At 43.3% G+C, this 22,005-nt stretch overlaps 1 protein-coding gene across 1 annotated transcript in view; it reads left to right on the top strand.

The window, feature by feature from the left end:
* The window catches only part of LOC138666247 (vomeronasal type-2 receptor 26-like), a 33,158-nt gene extending 24,946 nt beyond the window's left edge, over window positions 1-8,212 (top strand). Inside the window, exons 6-8 of the mRNA XM_069754479.1 lie at window positions 5,566-5,787; window positions 6,956-7,082; window positions 7,175-8,212. Of these exons, the coding sequence (XP_069610580.1) occupies window positions 5,566-5,787; window positions 6,956-7,082; window positions 7,175-8,037 (1,212 nt within the window). The 3' untranslated portion in view covers window positions 8,038-8,212. The remainder of the gene's footprint in view (window positions 1-5,565; window positions 5,788-6,955; window positions 7,083-7,174) is intronic.
* The last annotated feature ends 13,793 nt before the right edge of the window (window positions 8,213-22,005 follow it).

Below are 22,005 nucleotides of genomic sequence, written 5' to 3'. Positions count from 1 at the left end.
TGATCGCTGCTGCCTGTCACACTGGACGATATCGCTAGCGAGGACGCTGCAACGTCACGGATCACTAGCGATATCGTCTAGTGTGACGGTACCTTTAGTCATGTATAGTGTAGTGATGAAGAGGGCAGACTACATCCCAGCCCTCCTTCACACATCCTGGTCATTGTTCCTTTTCCCCTATTATTAACATCAGCCCCCAGCTGTGAGCTTTCCCTCTGCTGGTTATCCCTCTGCTGGTTATGAAAATTGAGTGGGAGCCCACGCTGTTTTTAAAAAAAATTTAATTCTTTATTTTACGCAGGAGGGACACAGCGGGTGCAGAATACAACTCCCATCATTGTCGCCTGGTAACACTGATCTCAGGGAGACCACGTGACAATGATGTGAGCTGCCTTCAGCAGCAGGCGCCTGGTCCGCGGGAAAGACCGGACATGTGTGCACCACCATTGAATACAATGGGTGTGTGTCCGTATTTGCAGCTCTTCAAAAACATACCACATATGGAAACAAAAAACGGACATGTGAAGTGGGCCTCACTGTGTTGTGCAGACTCGAGAAGTGCGACACAACCATAGACTTGGAAGGAGCATATAATGAAGTTCAGTTGCCAGGTGAGGGTAGGGTGGTGATAATGAAACTTGGAAGATAGGGTTTAAATAATAGAATGTATTACTGTCCAGGATAATATTATTGTTGCAGGTCTCTTCAGGATAATATCACCACCTCATGTCTGCTCAGGACAGCGGCACCACCCCATGACTCATATCAGCATGTCCCCATGACTCATCAGGATAGCTGTACCACACCATGAATCTTCAGGATAGCAGCAAGACCCCATTACTCTTTAGGATAGCAATACTGCCCCCATGACTTTAGGATAGCAGTACTGCCCCCGTGACTCTTCAGGATAGCAGTACTGCCCCTATGACTCTTCAGGATATTTTTCCAAAAAAAAAGGCCTTATAGTAGTTAAAGCTAGAGATGAGAGAATATACTCATTGCTCGGATTTTCCCCGAGCACGCTCGGGTGGTCTCCGAGTATTTGTGACTGCTCGGAGATTTAGTTTTTGTTGATTCAGCTGCATGATTTACAGCTTCTAGCCAGCCTGAGTACATGTGGGGGTTGTCTGGTTGCTAGGGAATCCCCACATGTAATCAAGCTGTCTATCAGCTGTAAATCATTCAGCTGCAGCGAAGAAAACTAAGTCTCCGAGCACTAACAAATACTCGGAGATCACCCGAGCGTGCTCGGGAAAACCCTAGCAACGAGTATATTCGCTTATCACTAGTTATAGCTCATCCATAAATATAACCGTATGAACCCAAAAAAACAAATATGGACCACAGAACAGTAGATTAATACTTGATATTCATTGAAAAATATTAATAACATGCATAAAAATCTAAAAAAATAAATGAGGCAAGGTTGAAGGGTAGTGATACGTCCAAAGGCGGTTGGTTATATGTGTCAAAAATGCATAATCAGGCTACAAAAAATACATAGTATTGTCTCTATCATAAAAAAGATCATTGAAAAATCAGCACGTCAAATAATGAAGATGGCAATGAATTAGCAGTAAAAGGTATAGATTCTTATGAAGACGCTAATTATAATATATAAAGTGACACGTGCAATGCGATAATACAAAGTTGTAAATAAGAATGGAGCCTATCTCAGAAAATCCAAAAGAATCACTGCCATATCAAAAATTTTACCATATCATGGCTGTTGTAAAATCATAATCAAAAAGGGACACAAAAGTATTGCCAATGAAGATGGTGCAGTCAAAATGCCGTTAATTAAACCAACCTCAGGTGAGGACATGGAAGAGGAACCCAGAGGTAACTATGCCATCTTTATCTATATATATATATATATATATATATATATATATATATATATATATAATCGTCTAAGGTCCATTTCCGTCTGTTTGTCTGTCACGGAAATCCTGCGTCGCTGATTGGTTGTGCCCAACCGGGCACGACCAATCAGCGATATTGGGGCGGGATTTAAACACGGCTTCACTTTTTACTATTGATGCTGCCTATGCAGCATCAATAGTAAAAAGATATAATGTTAAAGATAATTAAAAAAAAAAAAATCACAATATTCTCACTTTCCGGCGTCCCGCGCAGCGTTCCCGATGCTGCGGACACCTAGCGTTCCCAGTAATGCGGGAACGTAGCGGTCTCGCGAGACCGCTACATTATCACGGGTTATTGTCGCAAAGCATTACTGGGAACGGACCTGGCAGGAGCACCGCTAAAGGCCTGGGCTGGATCCGGGGGCCGCCGGAATGTGAGTATATAAGTATTTATTTTAATTCTTTTTTTAACAGGGATATGGTGCCCACACTGCTATATACTACGTGGGCTGTGCTATATACTGCGTGGGCTGTGCTATATACTGCATGGGCTGTAATATATAGTACGTGGGCTGTTATATACTACGTGGGCTGTTATATACTACGTGGGCTGTGCTATATTCTACGTGGGCTGTGCTATATTCTACATGGGCTGTGCTATATTTTATGTGGGCTGTGTTATATGCTGCATGGGCTGCTATATTCTATGTGGGGTGTGTTATATACTACGTGGCTGTGCTATATGCTACGTGGGCTGTGCTATATACTACGTGGCTGTGCTACATTTTATGTGGGCTGTGTTATATGCTGCATGGGCTGCTATATTCTACGTGGGCTGTGCAATATACTACGTGGCTGTTCTCCATTGTATCTGTGCATCATGAATCGTGGTATGTGTTAAAGGGGGGGCCACTGAGACTCTTTCGCCCGGGGCCCTCAAAAACCTGGAGCCGACCCTGACTTCACAGATTGGTCGCTACTATATAATCATCTAATTCTGTCTGCCTGTAACGGAAATCCCGCATCGCTGATTAGTCGCGGGCGGCTGTCGCGACCTATCAGCAACAGGTGCAGTCCTGCCGCGAATTGGAGCGGGATTTGAACCACGCTTCGCTGATTGCTCGCGCCCGGCCGAATCCTGTGTATTCATTGCATTTTTCTTAAATCTTCATAAATAAACTACATACAGTACAGACCAAAAGTTTGGACACACCTTCTCATTTAAAGAGTTTTTTGTATTTTCATGACTATGAAAATTGTACATTCACACTGAAGGCATCAAAACTATGAATTGTGTGGAATTATATACTTAACAAAAAAGTGTGAAACAACTGAAATTATGTCTTATATTCTAGGTTCTTCAAAGTAGCCACCTTTTGCTTTGATGAATGCTTTGCACACTCTTGACATTCTCTTGAATGGTTTTCTCTTCACAGGTGTGCCCTGTCAGGTTTAATAAGTGGGATTTCTTGCGTTATAAATGGAGTTGGGACCATCAGTTGTGTTGGGCAGAAGTCTGGTGGATACACAGCGGATAGTCCTACTGAATAGACTGTTAGAATTTGTATTATGGCAAGAAAAAAGCAGCTAAGTAAAGAAAAACGAGTGGCGATCATTACTTTAGGAAATGAAGGTCAGTCAGTCCGAAAAATTGGGAAAACTTTGAAAGTGTCCCCAAGTGCAGTTGCAAAAACCATCAAGCGCTACAAAGAAACTGGCTCACATGAGGACTGCCCCAGGAAAGGAAGACCAAGAGTCACTTCTGCTTCTGAGGATAAGTTTATCCGAGTCACCAGCCTCAGAAATCGCAGGATAACAGCAGCTCATATTAGAGACCAGGTCAATGCCACACAGAGTTCTAGCAGCAGACACATCTCTACAACAACTGTTAAGAGGAGACTGTGTGCAGCAGGCCTTCATGGTAAAATAGCTGCTAGGAAACCACTGCTAAGGACAGGCAACAAGCAGAAGAGACTTGTTTGGGCTAAAGAACACAAGAAATGGACATTAGACCAGTGGAAATCTGTGCTTTGGTCTCAAGAGTCAAAATTTGACATCTTTGGTTCCAACCACTGTGTCTTTGTGCGACGCAGAAAAGGTGAACGGATGGACTCTACATGCCTGGTTCCCACCGTAAAGCATGGAGGAGGACATGTGATGGTGTGGGGGTGCTTTGCTGGTGACACTGTTGGGGAATTATTCAAAATTGAAGGCATACTGAACCAGCATGGCTACCACAGCATCTTGCAGCAGCATTCTATTCCATTTGGTTTGCGTTTAGTTGAACGATCATTTATTTTTTATTGACCCCAGGCAAACCTCCAGGCTGTGTAAGGGCTATTTGACCAAGAAGGAGAGTGATGGGGTGCTATGCCAGATGACCTGGCCTCCACAGTCACCAGACCTGAACCCAGTCGAGATGGTTTGGGGTGAGCTGGACCGCAGAGTGAAGGCAAAAGGGCCAACAAATGCTAAGCATCTCTGGGAACTCCTTCAAGATTGTTGGAAGACCATTCCCGGTGACTACCTCTTGGAGCTCATCAAGAGAATGCCAAGAGTTTGAAAAGCAGTCATCAAAGCAAAAGGTGGCTGCTCTGAAGAACCTAGAAAGAATATCAGAACAAAAAAGTGTGAAACAACTGAAGTTAAGTATGTAATTCCACATGTGTTAATTCATAGTTTTGATGCCTTCAGTGTGAATGTACAATTTTCATAGTCATGAAAATACAGCAAAATATTTAAATGAGAAGGTGTGTCCAAACTTTTGGTCTGTACTGTACATATTCTAGAATACCCAATGCGTTAGAATCGGGCCACCGTCTAGTTGGTAATACTTGTGTGTCCCTTTTTGATTATGATTTTACAACAGCCATGATATGGTAAGTTTTTGATATGGCAGTGATTCTTTGGATTTTTCTGAGATAGGCTCCATTCTTATTTACTACTTTGTATTATCGCATTGCATATGTCACCTTATATATTATAATTAACGTCTTCATGAATATCTATACCTTTTACTGCCATTTCATTGCTATCTTCATTATTTGACATGCTGTTTTTTTCAATTATCTTTTCTATGATAGTATTGTCGCTATGTATTTTTTGTAGCCTGATTATGCATTTTTGACACATATAACCAACCGCCTTTGAACGTGGCACTAAGCTAAGGTGTCACTACCCCTTAACTTTGCCTCATTTATTTTTTAGTTTTTTAATGCATGTTATTAATGTTTTTCAATAAATATCAAGTTTTAATCTACTGCTCTGTGGTCCATATTTGTTTTTTTTGGTTGACTTCAGGATTGTAGCACTACTCAATGACACTAAAGAAAAGTAGCACCACTCCATGACTCTTCAGGATTCAAGCCTCGTCATGACTTCCGGATAGTAGCGCCGCCTCATGACTCTTCATGATAGCAGCGCCTCCTCATGACTTCCGGATAGCAGCGCCGCCTCATGACTCTTCAAAAGTAATTACCACGTCATGCAAATTTAGAAGTTCATCCACTTCCAGATTAAGCATACTTTGCAGAACAGTCATCAGATGTGGTGCAGATCCTGGTATAAGGCATATTTAATCTGTGGGTGATTACCAATGTACACTTTACTGAACCTAGATCCCAAGAATGTTTACTGGTAATTAATAGCAATTGTGACATTTATGCTCGGTATATCCTGTATTTGTCTCTTCATGCAGCTTCACCAATTTCTGAGAAGAGTGCAGTTTACTAATAGCGCTGGAGAGGACGTATACTTTGATGAACATGGAGATTCTGCTCCTAAGTATGATCTGATTAATTGGGTGACCGGACACAAGGAGAAACTTAGAAGTCTCAGAGTTGGAAAGATCACATCTAGCAGTGGGGAAAACGTGTCGGTTAATGTATCAGCCATTGTATGGGCTGATCGTCTTGCCCAGGTAGGCATCTTGTTCGTTTGTGCTTGAAGAAAGTAGACAGTGAAGGATAAGCTTTCTCTTAGAAGGAGAGTGAATGAGAAAATCACCATGGTGGGCACTGATTTTATGGGCCTTTTCTCTAGGAGTGTTTTGATAAATAAGGGCTATTTTGTAATACTGAAGCAAAAAGGATGGTGTTAGGAGACCACTTTTGTCCAACTTGGCCGCTATAAAAAAGCTGTACTGTTGTAGCTACAAAAAGCATAGTAACATCTCTATTGTGGTCAGGGACATATATAGAAATCATGAGGTTGCTTCAAACCAACCCAACTCACATCCTCAAAAAATATGTGGTGGAATAAGTGGGCTCATACCTCCCAGCTTTAAACAAAAATATGAGAGGGATATGTATTGCCGCATGAATACTGTATTTATATCTCTACTGAAGCTCCTTAGTGTTCTCACCCACTACAACACCCATTTCATGGCACCCATAGAGTATGATGTCCCCAAATCACCCCACCCACACAGTATGGTACCCCGTAGTGAATGTTCTCACACAATTTGTCATCACAGTACCCCCCCACACAAAGTATGATGTCCTCAAAAGTGTCCCCAACCCAGTATGATGCTGACACAGTTCTCCCAAAGTGACCTTCAGCAAAGCATAATGCTCCTAAAGTTCCCCTCACACAGTATGATGTCCCCATAGTTCCCAAACACACAGTATGATGTCACCCACAGCCTCATACATGGTATCATGGAACCCACAATCCGCCACACAGTATGATGTCCCCATAGTTCCCAAACATAGTATGCCACCCACAGCTCCCCAGCATGGCACTTACAGTCTCCCACACAGTATGAGGTCCCTATAATTCCCAAACACACAGTATGATGCCACCCACAGCCCCATACATGGCATCATGGAATCCTCAGTCCCCCACACAGTATGATGGTCCATACAGCCCACCACAGATAGTATCATGGTCCCAACCGCCCCTCACAGTATTATAGTTCCCACTTAATATGATGCTCCAACACACAGTATCAAGGACCCCACTCAATATGATGGCCCTCACAAAGAATCAGTGTCCCCACAGCTCTCAACAAGTACTAACATAAAAAAATAAGAGTACTCCTTTAGCATCGTTTCCCCAATGGTGACGCATTTCTATTCCTATCCTAGGAACCACCACGTTCTGTCTGTAGTGACAGCTGCCGAGCTGGGTCCAGGAAAATGATACTGAAAGGAAAGCCAACCTGCTGCTATGATTGCGTTCCTTGCCCCAGAGGAGAGGTTACCAATCACACTGGTAAAGGCTGGCACCACCATAGCTCTCAGTATATGGCACGTGCCGTGCCGTAATATGAGACTATCAACCGTGTGTTTAATTCTTTCCTACAGACATGAGCAGCTGTTGGAAATGCCCTGATGACCAATGGCCGAATGGAAAGAAAAATGAATGTATTGAAAAACAAATTATCTATCTGTCCTATGAAGATTTCTTGGGTACAGCTCTTGCTTGCAGCGCCATTGTGCTTTCTCTAGCTTCCCTCTTCATCCTTGCCATCTTCACGCGTTATCAGAACTCTTCGGTCATTAAAGCCACCAATAGAAATCTAAGTTTTCTTCTTCTCTTGTCGCTTACTTTCACATTCTGCAGTTGTCTGGTCTTTGTTGGATATCCAGGACACATAACTTGTTTACTACGGCAAACAGTTTTTGGAATGTCGTTTACGGTCTCAGTGTCTTCCTTATTGGCAAAAACCATACTTGTGGTTACGGCCTTTCGAGCTATCAAACCTGGAAGCCGAATGAGAAGATTCATGGGGAGGAAGCTCCCATGGACCATTGTTGGCTTGTCCTCTTCTTTCCAGGCTGTTATCTGTGCCTTGTGGTTGGGAACACATCCCCCTACCCAATTTTTGGATCTCCACTCACAGGCCGGTCAGATAATTGTTGAATGTGAAGAGCACCTTGGCTTCTACCTCATGTTGTCCTTTATCGGCTGCCTTGCCATGGGATGTTTCATCATAGCTTTTCCAGCTAGGAATCTACCCGACAGATACAATGAAGCAAAGTTCATTACTTTCAGCATGTTGGTCTTCTTCAGTGTCTGGATTTCCTTCATACCGGCATACCTGAGCACCAAAGGGAAGTATACAGTGGCTGTAGAGGTTTTCGCCATCCTTGTATCTGCAGCCGGTGTTTTGGGGTGTATTTTCTTTCCCAAATGCTTCATAATCTTTTATGCACCAGAAAAATAAAAGAGTAAAGCAAGAAAAGTTCTGAGGCTTTTGACAAAATGTGCAAGTTAAAGACCATTCCAGCCGTGGATCAAAGGGCAAATAAAGAAACAATATATATAAAATTCTCCTAAATTATATAAAGTTGGGGTTATAGATAATTTAGCGACAAAAAGAACAAGTATAATTGGTGGAGAAAGGTTGTACTTGTTGGACCTAGCTCTTTTTTCAACCTATGTAAATATACCGTATGTTATTTCCAATAAAGAGTTGTCTCCGTGTAATTTCTGTTAATGTGGCCTAGTGGTGGCCCGTAGCTCAGACTCCCCGTTATCAGTGGGGGGCATGGAGATGCTTTCATTTCAATAGTCGCCCTGTGGTGCCACATTGGTCTTCGGAGTGGTTGATACAGGAGAAATGCATCATAGTCTGCAGCCATTCTTGGTAATAATAGCCAATAACCAAGGGTGCTTGAGGCGGTACAAAACTTTACAATATTATCCTTAAGACTTTAAAAAGAATCTGCTACCAGTTTTTTGCTACCTCATCTGAGAGCAGCATAATATAGAAGCGGAGATCCGGATTCCAGCGATGTGTCACATAGTTTACTGGGTGCAGCAGTTGTGATAGAATCACAGTTTTGTTAGCTGCAGGCCTAGCAGAGCTCACAATGCTGAGCTGTGTATAACCCCGCCCACAGCACTGATTGGCCGCTTTTAGTGTACACTGTGCATTGACAGAAAGCTGCTAATCAGTGGTGGAAATGGGGTTGGACTAGGAGTCATAAGACACATAGTCCTCTAGTGATAATCTCCTGCTGATAAAACACTGACTTAATTTAAACCCCAAAACAGAGCCTAGTAAGTGACAGATTGCTGGAATCAGGGTATCTGCTCCCGGATCACATAAGAAAAACAAACAAATAGATCTGAACCAATCAATATACAATGACCAAAGGTGCCCCAGCAGTCAGTTGGCCACTCAACTCCTTTTGGAGACTAAGAGGTCCCCAGAGACAGGCTGAGTGTTCTGCTCCTTTTTGATCAAAATTTCAAAAATTTAATTATGGTAAAATATTTTGAAAGTGCTATCAATATTCCCTTTCTGAATGGTGGAAGGGACTCGCCTTAAGACACTAAGGAGAGAGGGCAGCACTGAATCACCAATGTGCCACCTCCTGTGAGTGAAGCACCATCTCCTATCAGCAGTGTCAGCTAAGTACTACTACGTCAACACTTTACTCCTGATGAACCTTTGAGATAAACAAAGGGGAAAATGCTTGAGTTCTTTTGAACATTATACTTATGCACATGTATAAGTATAATCCTATCCTAAAAAACTCTGCAAGCAATGCATTAGCGAAACCATGCAGGGACTATCCATGTCCATTAAGGACATACGGGCCATAATCAGGGAAGAGTTGCAGGCCATCACCCAAGCAAACGCACCTCCTAAAAAAAACTGGTAGAGGGAAAATATTATCTAGCTCTGAGTCCGATAATGATGGTGTAATCAACTCGGATTCATCACATGCATCATCCTCATCTCCGTCTGATATTGAAGGTCGGTCTTGTTTTTCCATTGATGGGGTTGACAACCTTGTAAAATCAATTAGAAATACAATAGGTTGTGAAGATAAAAAGGATGACCAAACACCACAAGATATCATGTTTGCAGGGTTAGCGGAAAGGAAAAGGAGAGCATTTACGGTTATCCCTGCCGTTAAAGCACTGATAAAGAGAGAATGGGAAAAACAAGATCAGAGAGGGTTTCTTCCGTCAGCCTCCAAAAGGAAGTACCCCTTTAGTGATGATGAGCTTTTATCATGGACCAAGATCCCTAAAGTGCATGCAGCGGTCGCCTCCACGTCAAAAGAGACCTTACCAGTTGAGGATGCAGGCGCACTTTCTGATCCTCTAGACCGAAAAGCAGAATCATCACTAAAAAGATCCCGGGAAGGTTCCACAGGCATATTTAAACCAGCAATTGCAAGTACTTGTACTGCTAGATCTATGCTTGTCTGGATTGATCAATTAGATCAACAAATCGAACAAAGAGTCTCTAGACAGAAATTACGGGACGCGATACCATTAATTAGAGGAGCAGCAGCAGCTTTCTTAGCTGACGCCTCAGCTGACGCTCTACGCCTTGCAGCAAGATCAGCAGGTCTAGTGAATAATGCCCGACGAGCTTTGTGGATGAAGAGTTGGAAAGGGGATACGCAATCGAAGACCAAAATCTGTGCAATCCCGTGTGAGGGTGAGTTTCTCTTTGGGAAAGCTCTGGATGAGATACAGTGGGGCAAAAAAGTATTTAGTCAGTCAGCAATAGTGCAAGTTCCACCACTTAAAAAGATGAGAGGCGTCTGTAATTTACATCATAGGTAGACCTCAACTATGGGAGACAAACTGAGAAAAAAAATCCAGAAAATCATATTGTCTGTATTTTTAACATTTTATTTGCATATTATGGTGGAAAATAAGTATTTGGTCAGAAACAAACAATCAAGATTTCTGGCTCTCACAGACCTGTAACTTCTTCTTTAAGAGTCTCCTCTTTCCTCCACTCATTACCTGTAGTAATGGCACCTGTTTAAACTTGTTATCAGTATAAAAAGACACCTGTGTACACCCTCAAACAGTCTGACTCCAAACTCCACTATGGTGAAGACCAAAGAGCTGTCAAAGGACACCAGAAACAAAATTGTAGCCCTGCACCAGGCTGGGAAGACTGAATCTGCAATAGCCAACCAGCTTGGAGTGAAGAAATCAACAGTGGGAGCAATAATTAGAAAATGGAAGACATACAAGACCACTGATAATCTCCCTCGATCTGGGGCTCCACGCAAAATCCCACCCCGTGGGGTCAGAATGATCACAAGAACGGTGAGCAAAAATCCCAGAACCACGCAGGGGGACCTAGTGAATGAACTCCAGAGAGCTGGGACCAATGTAACAAGGCCTACCATAAGTAACACACTACGCCACCATGGACTCAGATCCTGCAGTGCCAGACGTGTCCCACTGCTTAAGCCAGTACATGTCCGGGCCCGTCTGAAGTTTGCTAGAGAGCATTTGGATGATCCAGAGGAGTTTTGGGAGAATGTCCTATAGTCTGATGAAACCAAACTGGAACTGTTTGGTAGAAACACAACTTGTTGTGTTTGGAGGAAAAAGAATACTGAGTTGCATCCATCAAACACCATACCTACTGTAAAGCATGGTGGTGGAAACATCATGCTTTGGGGCTGTTTCTCTGCAAAGGGGCCAGGACGACTGATCCGGGTACATGAAAGAATGAATGGGGCCATGCATCGTGAGATTTTGAGTGCAAATCTCCTTCCATCAGCAAGGGCATTGAAGGTGAAACGTGGCTGGGTCTTTCAACATGACAATGATCAAAAGCACACCGCCAGGGCAATGAAGGAGTGGCTTCGTAAGAAGCATTTCAAGGTCCTGGAGTGGCCTAGCCAGTCTCCAGATCTCAACCCTATAGAAAACCTTTGGAGGGAGTTGAAAGTCCGTGTTGCCAAGAGAAAAGCCAAAAACATCACTGCTCTAGAGGAGATCTGCATGGAGGAATGGGCCAACATACCAACAACAGTGTGTGGCAACCTTGTGAAGACTTACAGAAAACGTTTGACCTCTGTCATTGCCAACAAAGGATATATTACAAAGTATTGAGATGAAATTTTGTTTCTGACCAAATACTTATTTTCCACCATAATATGCAAATAAAATGTTAAAAAAACAGACAATGTGATTTTCTGGATTTTTTTTTCTCAGTTTGTCTCCCATAGTTGAGGTCTACCTATGATGTAAATTACAGACGCCTCTCATCTTTTTAAGTGGTGGAACTTGCACTATTGCTGACTGACTAAATACTTTTTTGCCCCACTGTACTTAAGAAAGCGAAAGAAAGGAAAAAGGCCTTCCCTGACCCCTCAATTCCTTTCTACAGGAAGACGTTTAGAAGGTAAAAGACAAAATGAAAGACCAACGCGGTGGGCCACAAAGGAAGAACGACAAAGGGGTACTATGTTCAAGGGACCCCCCTTCCGCAGAGACAATAAATATTAAAAAACAGGTCACCTCAGTAGGTGGTAGGCTAAAATTATTCTTCTCTCAATGGGAAAAAAAACCATCAAATCCCTGGATTCTAAATATCATTAACCCCTTTACCCCGGCCCCAAGGGTGGTTTGCACATTATGGACCGGGCCAATTTTTACAATTCTGACCACTGTCCCTTTATGAGGTTATAACTCTGGAACGCTTCAACGGATCCGGGTGATTCTGACATTGTTTTTTCGAGACATATTGTAATTCTTGATAGTGGTAAAATTTCTTTGATATTACCTGCGTTTATTTGTAAAAAAAAGCGGAAATTTGGCGAAAATTTTGAAAATTTCGCAATTTTCCAACTTTGAATTTTTATGCAATTAAACCACAGAGATATGTCACACAAAATACTTAATAAGTAACATTTCCCACATGTCTACTTTACATCAGCACAATTTTGGAACCAAAAATTTTTTTGTTAGGGAGTTATAAGGGTTAAAAGTTGACCAGCAATTTCTCATTTTTACAACACCATTTTGTTTTTTAGGGACCACATCTCATTTGAAGTCATTTTGAAGGGTCTATATGATAGAAAATACCCAAGTGTGACACCATTCTAAAAACTGCACCCCTCAAGGTGCTCAAAACCACATTCAAGAAGTTTATTAACCCTTCAGGTGTTTCACAGGAATTTTTGGAATGTTTAAATAAAAATGGACATTTAACTTTTTTTCACAAAAAATTTACTTCAGCTCCAATTTGTTTTATTTTACCAAGGGTAACAGGAGAAAATGGACCCCAAACCTTGTTGAACAATTTGTCCTGAGTACGCCGATACCCGACATGTGGGGGTAAACCACTGTTTGGGGGCATGACAGAGCTCGGAAGCGAAGGAGCGCCATTTGACTTTTCATTGCAAAATTGACTGGAATTGAGATGGGACGCCATGTTGCGTTTGGAGAGCCACTGATGTGCCTAAACATTGAAACCCCTCACAAGTGACACCATTTTGGAACGTAGACCCCCTAAGGAACTTATCTAGAGGTGTGGTGAGCACTTTGACCCACCAAGTGCTTCACAGAAGTTTATAATGCAAAGCCGTAAAAATAAAACAAACATTTTTTCCCACAAGAATTATTTTTTAGCCCCCAGTTTTGTATTTTTCCAAGGGTAACAGGAGAAATTAGACCCTAAATATTGTTGTCCAATTTGTCCTGAGTACGCTGATACCCGATATGTGGGGGGAACCACCGTTTGAGCGCATGGCAGAGCTCAGAAGGGAAGGAGCATCATTTGGAATGCAGACTTTGATGGATTGGTCTGCAGGCGTCACATTGCATTTGCAGAGCCCCATATGTACCTAAACAGTAGAAACCCCCCACAAGTGACCCCATATTGGAAACTATACCCCCCAAGGAACTTATCTAGATGTGTTGTGAGAACTTTGAACCCCCAAGTGTTTCACTACAGTTTATATCGCAGAGCCGTGAAAATAAAAAATCCTTTTTTTCCCCACAAAAATTATTTTTTAGCCCCCAGTTTAGTATTTTCCCAAGGGTAACAGGAGAAATTGGACCCCAAAAGTTGTTGTCCAATTTGTCCTGAGTACGCTGATACCCCATATGTTGGGGTAAACCCCTGTTTGGCTACACGGGAGAGCTCGGAAGGGAAGGAGCACTGTTTTACTTTTTCAACGCAGAATTGGCTGGAATTGAGATCAGACGCCATGTCGCGTTTGGAGAGCCCTTGATGTGCCTAAACAGTGGAAACCCCCCAATTATAACTGAAACCCTAATGCAAACACACCCCTAACCCTAATCCCAACGGTAACCCTAACCACACCCCTAACCCTGACACACCCCTAACCCTAATCCCAACCCTATTCCCAACCGTAAATGTAATCCAAACCCTAACCCTAACTTTAGCCCCAACCCTAACTGTAGCCTTAACCCTAGCCCTAACCCTAGCCCCAACCATAACCATAGCCATAACCCTAGCCCTAGCCGGAGAATGGAAATAAATACATTTTTTAATTTTTCCCTAACTAAGGGGGTGATGAAGGGGGGTTTGATTTACTTTTATAGTGGGTTTTTTTAGCGGATTTTTATGATTGGCAGCCGTCACACACTAAAAGACGCTTTTTATTGCAAAAAATATTTTTTGCGTTACCACGTTTTGAGAGCTATAATTTTTCCATATTTTGGTCCACAGAGTCATGTGAGGTCTTGTTTTTTGCGGGAAGAGTTGATGTTTTTATTGGTAACATTTTCGGGCACGTGACATTTTTTGATCGCTTTTTATTCCGATTTTTGTGAGGCAGAATGACCAAAAACCAGCTATTCATGAATTTCTTTTGGGCGAGGCGTTTATACCGTTCCGCGTTTGGTAAAATGGATAAAGCAGTTTTATTCTTCGGGTCAGTACGATTACAGCGATACCTCATTTATATCATTTTTTTATGTTTTGGCGCTTTTATACGATAAAAACTATTTTATAGAAAAAATAATTATTTTTTCATCGCTTTATTCTGAGGACTATAACTTTATTTTTTTGCTTATGATGCTGTATGGTGGCTCGTTTTTTGCGGGACAAGATGACGCTTTCAGCGGTACCATGGTTATTTATATCTGTCTTTTTGATCGCGTGTTATTCCACTTTTTGTTCGGCGGTATGATAATAAAGCGTTGTTTTTTGCCTCTTTGTTTTTTCTTCTTACGATGTTTACTGAAGGGGTTAACTAGTGATCTAGTTTTATAGGGGTGGGGTCGTTACGGACGCGGCGATACTAAATATGTGTACTTTTATTGTTTGTTTGTTTTTTTTATTTAGATAAAGAAATGAATTTATGGGAATAATTTTTTTTTTTCATTACTTAGGGATTTTTTTAAAAAAAATTTTTTTACACGTGTGGAAATTTTTTTTTATTTACTTTTTTACTTTGTCCCGGGGGGGACATCACAGATCGGTGATCTGACAGTGTGCACAGCACTCTGTCAGATCACCGATTTGACTTACAGCACTGCAGGCTTCACAGTGCCTGCTCTGAGCAGGCTCTGTGAAGCCACCTCCCTCCCTCCCTCGCGTTGCTGCGGGGGGCTCAGGGAAGCCCGCAGGGAGCCCCCTCCCTGCGCGATGCTTCCCTGTACCGCCGGCACACTGCGATCATGTTTGATCGCGGTGTGCCGGGGGTTAATGTGTCGGGGGCGGTCCGTGACCGCTCCTGGCACATAGTGCCGGATGTCAGCTGCGATAGGCAGCTGACACCTGGCCGCGCTCCCCCCGTGAGCGCGGCTGATCGCGCTGGACGTACTATTACATCCTTGGGAAGTAGGGCCCACCCCACATGGACGGAATAGTACGTCCATTGGCAGAAAGGGGTTAAAGAAGGGATTAAGATAGAATTCCTCCAAATACCCCACGATTCATTCATTATAACAACCCTTAGTTCACCGATAAACAGAGGGCCCTTGAACTTGAGATGCAAAGTCTCATAGATTAAAAACGTCTTAATAAAAGTACCAAGGGGACAAGAGGGTAGAGGGTTTTACTGTCCATTATTTCTAATCCCTAAGCTCGATGGTTCGTTCAGAACAATTATAAATCTTAAAAAACTAAATACATTTATAAAAAATTATAAATTTAAAATGGAATCCATTAGATCCTTCATTAAGCTCCTCTATCCAAACTGTAAAATGGGCGGCATTGATTTGAAGGATGCTTACTACCATCTCCCTATCCATAACAGCATAACATATCAAAGATACTTCAGAGTCGCGGTAATACTCGCAGGGGATATTCATCATTTCCAGTACATGGCCATGCCCTTTGGTCTCTCCACAGTACCGAGGATCTTCACCAATTTAATGTTAGAGGTGATGGCCTACCTTTGTCAAAAGGACACTTTAATCATCCCCTATTTATCCCACTTTCCCTCCAGAACAAAGATGTCTACTCCCTCAGGTAAAAATATCTCTGATAGAGGAAAAAGTAACTGTGGCCATTCACAAACCCCGTATATCCCTGAGGAAAGAAATGTCCTTATTAGGATCCCTTTCATCCTGTACTCCAGTGGGCACAATTCCATACCCGAACATTGCAACATCAGATTCTTCAGGAACAGAAAAAACTCAATGGCCACATCGAATCAAAGATAACCTTATCACAGGGGGTCCTAGCGTCCTTATTATGGTGGTTAGATAGTAAGCATTTGGCGGGGGGTATCTGTTGTGAAAGGTAATTCAGTACCACAATGGACATAGAGGTCAGCGCACATAGTGACCTGGCAATAATCCAAAAAACAAGAACGAGCTCTGAGACGTGGGAACTCTGTTGACCGCAATCCCTAATCCTCTCCAACACACTAAAGGCAGCCGTGGATTGCGCCTAACGCTCCCTATGCAACTCGGCGCGGCCTGAGAAACTAGCTAGCCTGAAGATAGAAAATAAGCCTACCTTGCCTCAGAGAAATACCCCAAAGGAAAAGGCAGCCCCCACATATAATGACTGTGAGTTAAGATGAAAAGACAAACGTAGAGATGAAATAGATTTAGCAAAGTGAGGCCCAACTTTCTGAACAGAGCGAGGATAGGAAGGGTAACTTTGCGGTCAACACAAAACCCTACAAATACCACGCAAAGGGGGCAAAAAGACCCTCCGTACCGAACTAACGGCACGGAGGTACACCCTCTGCGTCCCAGAGCTTCCAGCAAGCAGAAAAAAACAAATTGACAAGCTGGACAGAAAAAAACAGCAAACAAATAGCAAAGAGGAACTTAGCTATGCAGAGCAACAGGCCACAGGAACGATCCAGGAGGAAACAGGTCCAATACTAGAACATTGACTGGAGGCCAGGATCAAAGCACTAGGTGGAGTTAAATAGAGCAGCACCTAATGACTTCACCACATCACCTGAGGAAGGAAACTCAGAAGCCGCAGTACCACTTTCCTCCACCAACGGAAGCTCACAGAGAGAACCAGCCGAAGTACCACTTGTGACCACAGGAGGGAGCTCTGCCACAGAATTCACAACAGGTATCCCTTTGGTGATAACACCTTCCCACACTTTTACTACTGATGCTAGTCCCGTCGGGTGAGGCGCACATATGGGAGATAGTTTCTGCCAAGGAATATGGAATGAACAAGAGATTCTATATTCATCTAATTTAAAAGAGCTAAATGCGGTAAACTATGCACTACGTAAATTCCTTCCACAGCTTCAAGGAAACCACGTCAGAGTCTGTTCGGACAACTCTACGACAGTGGCCTACATAAACAAACAAGGGGTTCTCTGTCAGACGCTCTGAAGTCTTCCGCAGAGAACATCTTGATCCTGGCCGAAAAGCATCTGTTGTCCCTCTCTGCCATCCACATCATAGGAGAGAGCAATCAACAGGCAGACTTTCTAAGTCGACACACTCTACATTAAGGAGAATGGTGTCTGAATCCTCGAATTTTTCACAAAATAACATTATTATGTGGCTGGCCCCAGATAGACCTGTTCGCTACAAAACAAAACAGACAAGTACAGAAATTTGCATCTCGGTCCCGTGCAAACCACCCAGACATTCTAGATGCTCTTCAAATAACCTGGAGATTCAATCTGGCATATGCGTTCCCTCCGATAATTCTACTTCCACAAATCATACGGAAAATCAGAGAGGAACAGGCCAGAATAATATTAATAGCACCATTCTGGCCCAAGAGACCGTGGTTCTCGTGCCTGCAATCAATGTCTGTGACGGATCCATGGGTCCTTCCCTCAATCCCAGACCTTCTCTCTCGGGGACCTTTCTTCCACCCCCAGGTGGACAACCTCCACTTGATGGCCTGGAATTTGAAAGGCAGATATTAGATTTTAGAGGTTTTTCACAAGGTCTAATCGATACACTCCTGCTTAGCAGGAAACCATCTACTACAAAGATTTATACCAAAATATGGAAAAAATTTCTTCAGTTCCATACGAGTTCAAACCCCTCGGAAATTCCAATAAGACCTATCTTAGAATTCCTTCAAAAAGGGAAAGAGTTAGGTCTTGCTGTTAATACACTAAAAGTCCAAGTATCCGCTCTAGGCGCCCTCTATGGCCATAATATTGCAGTGAATAGATGGGTGTCCCGTTTCATCATGGCCTGTGAACGAGTTACTCCGGTCCATATACCTAGAGTATCTCCTTGGGATCTAAACCTAGTCCCAGACTCTTTAACACAACCTCCGCTTGAACCTATAGATACAGCGTCTCTAAAACACCTATCATTAAAAACGGCCTTCTTATGGCACTAACATCAGCTAGGAGAGTCAGCGACATCCAGGCCCTATCAATAGAAACACCTTTCCTTCTAACATTTCAGGACAGACTAATTCTAAAACCAGATCCCTTATACCTTCCTAAGGTAGCAGGGAAATTCCACAGGTCACAAGAGATACATCTTCCCACTTTCTTCAAAGATCCCTCCACTCCCGAAGAACAAAACTTTCACAATCTAGATGTCAGGAGAGTAATTTTACAATATATTGAAAGAACTAGTGTTTGGAGGCAGTGTAGGGCTCTGTTCATATCTTTCCAGGGAAAAAAGAAGGGGTATGGAGTCACGAGAGCCATATTATCCCAGTGGATAAGAGATGCTATCCGGTTGGCCTACTCCATGAAAAATAAAGAACCTCTGGAAGGCATTAAATCAGACTCCACCAGAGCCATGGCTTCCTCCTGGGCCGAAAGAGGAAATGTTCCTATTGAGGACATATGTAAGGCGGCAACTTGGTCGGCTCCTTCTACTTTCTATAATCACTACAGGCTTGATCTTTCATCAACTTCTGACCTACACTTTGGCAGGACTGTCATCAGCACGGTGGTCCCCCCTAGGTGTTGGTCTCTGGAAATCTCTCCAGTGGGTGCTGTCGTGGCGAAGGGTAAATAGCCGGATTACTTACCGGTAATGCTCTTTTAATGAGTCCACGACAGCACCCAGTCACATCCCTCCCTAATAATTAATAGATACCAATTGAATTACTTCCTTTATAGAGTAAATAATTTTAACAATAGATTACAAATATTTGCTTAATACTGGGGGTACTCTGAAAATTAAACTGAGGAGGAGAGGTGTTGTGAATTCTGCTCTTGGGCTCCCTCCGGTGGTTATGAGTGGTAGTGCTGCTGTCTTTGGATCGCAGCATTTATCAGGTGTATCCATTTTTTGCAATTTGGGCTGGGCTATTTAGTCCTGCTTTATCCTTTAGTCAGTGCCAGTTGTCCATTGTTTTTAGAGGATTCACATCCATCCCTGGTCTCTCCTGTTTTGCTGTTCATTTCAACAAGATAAGTTCTGGCTTTGTTTTTGCTGTCCACCTGCTGTGGACCTTATAGTTCTGTGCATTTTCGTGTTTTGTCTTATCCAGCTTTGTCTGTGAAGGATTTTTTGCAGCCAAGCTGTGTCTCTGGAGATGCAGATATACCCTCCATGTCTTTAGTCAGATGTGGTGATTTGTATTTTCTGTGGTGGATATTTTCTAGTGTTTTAATACTGACCGCATAGTACTCTGTCCTATTCTTTCTTTTTAGCTAGAATGGCCTCCTATGCTAAATCCTGATTTCATGTCTGCGTGTTATTTCCCTCTCCTCTCACAGTCAATATTTGTGGGGGCTGTCTATCCTTTGGGGATTTTCTCTGAGGCAAGATAGTTTTCCCGTTATTGTCTTTAGGGGAAGTTAGTTCTTAGGATGTGTCGAGGGGTCTAGGGAGTGCTAGGTACCCCCCACGGCTACTTCTAGTTGCGCTGCTAAGTTCAGGGTTTGCGGTCAGAACAGGTACCACCTTCTCCAGAGTACGTCTCATGCTGCTCCTAGGCCACCAGATCACAACAGAGAGGCGGACTGCCCTTTTTACTCTTCTGTAGGTTTCCTGTTCCTTGGGGCGGATCCCTATCTCTCCAGTGGGTGCTGTCGTGGACTCATTAAAAGCGCATTACCGGTAAGTAATCTTGCTAATTTATTATATTTGTATAAATTCTCTGATTTGGTTGCTATTTACTGTAGCAGGATATTGGTGTATTCTTTTGTGGTCAATTCCTTGGCTTATCAGGTCTACACATTGAGCGAGAGGCGCCATTTGCATCACTAGGGTGCCAACCTCTGCGGCTAGGCGGGGTATTTCTGTTATGAGGCAAGCTACAGGGGACTTTAGCATGAGGTTATCAATATCTTTTGTTTAACTATTCTCTCAGTTGTTACAACACCGTCCATTATCGCCATAGAGAGGAATAAGATAGACCGATACCTTGTTCCCAGATTTCTTCCATGTTTAAGGTTTTACAGATAAACCTTTTTAATGTATAATTAATAAAAATTTATGTTTTTATAAGTAGTATTTTTCTGTGGAATAAAAACAGCAGAGGCTTCCATCAGAGGTATTAGAGAGGAGTATGTATTCCAATACTTCTCCTCCTGGACCGGTCCTTTGCCTTTGACCTATTCCCTCTTACTACAGATTCTCTTATCTCTTGGCATCACAGACTTGATCCTTATCTTGGATCTCTTCATACCTAAAGGCACCTTCACACTCAGCGACCCTGCAGCGATACCGACAACGATGTCGATCGGTGCAGCGTCGCTGTTTGGTCGCTGGAGAGCTGTCACACAGACCGCTCTCCAGCGACCAACGATCCCGAGGTCCCCGGTAACCAGGGTAAACATCGGGTTACTAAGCGCAGGGCCGCGCTTTTTTAACCCAATGTTTACCCTGGTTACCAGTGAAGACATCGCTGGATCGGTGTCACACACGCCGATCCAGCGATGTCTGCAGGGAGTCCAGCGACGAAATAAAGTTCTGGACTTTCCTCAGCGACCAACGATCTCCCAGCAGGGGCCTGATCGTTGGTCGCTGTCACACAGAACGATTTCCTTAACGATATCGTTGCTACGTCACAAAAAGCAACGATATCTTTAACGATATCGTTATGTGTGAAGGTACCGTAACAGACCAGACTCAGCATCTCCCACTCACACACCTCCTCCTCATCATCTTGCCCCCTGTCAGAGTCCCCCAAGGTTCAGTTCTAGGACCCCTGTTCTTCTCCATCTACACCTTAGCCTTGAGAAAGCTCATAGAGTCTCACAACTTTCAATATCACCTTTATGCTGATAACACACAGATCTACCCCGATATCACCTCCTTACTAACCAGAATCCCACAATGTCTGTCTGCTATTTCATCCTTCGTCTCAGCCCGATATCTAAAACTTAACATTCACAAAACAGAATTCATAGTTTTCCCCGATCTCACGCGACCCCCCCAACTGACCTATCCATCAAAGTCCATGGCTGCTCACTCTCCCCAGTCCAGCTGCCTTGGGGTAACCATTGAGTCTGCCCTCGTTCAAACCACATATCCAACCCTTTTCCACTTCCTGCCGACTCCAACTCAAAAATATTTCCCAGATCTGCACATTCCTTAACTAAGAATTTGCAAAAACACGAGTGGATGCCCTCGTCATCTCCTGCTCTGTGTCCTCCTTTCTAACACTCTCACGCCCCTCCAATCTATTCTAAACTTTGCTGCCCGGCTAATCCACCTGTCCCCCCCGCTAATCCCCGGCCTCTCCCCTCTGTCAATCCCTGCACTGGCTCCCCATTGCCCAGAGACCCTAGGTCAAAACCCTGACATACAAAGCCATCCACAACCTGTCTCCACCACACATCTATGACCTCATTACCCGGTATTGACGTACACGCAAGCTCCGATCCTCACAAGATCTCCTCCTCTACTCCTGTCTTATCTCCTCTTTCCACAATCCCTTACAAGATTTCTCCCGTGCTTCCCCCTTACTCTGGAACTCTCTACCACAACATATCAGACTCTCGCCTACCATCGAAACCTTCAAAAAGAAACTGAAGACCTACCTCTTCCTACAAGCCTACAACCTGCAGTAACCACTGAT

The sequence above is a fragment of the Ranitomeya imitator genome, chromosome 2 (genome assembly GCF_032444005.1).
Source record: "Ranitomeya imitator isolate aRanImi1 chromosome 2, aRanImi1.pri, whole genome shotgun sequence".
NCBI classification, from domain to species: Eukaryota; Metazoa; Chordata; class Amphibia; order Anura; family Dendrobatidae; genus Ranitomeya; species Ranitomeya imitator.
The sequence above is the reverse complement of the archived record's forward strand: the minus strand, read 5'-3'. Positions and strand labels throughout refer to the sequence as shown.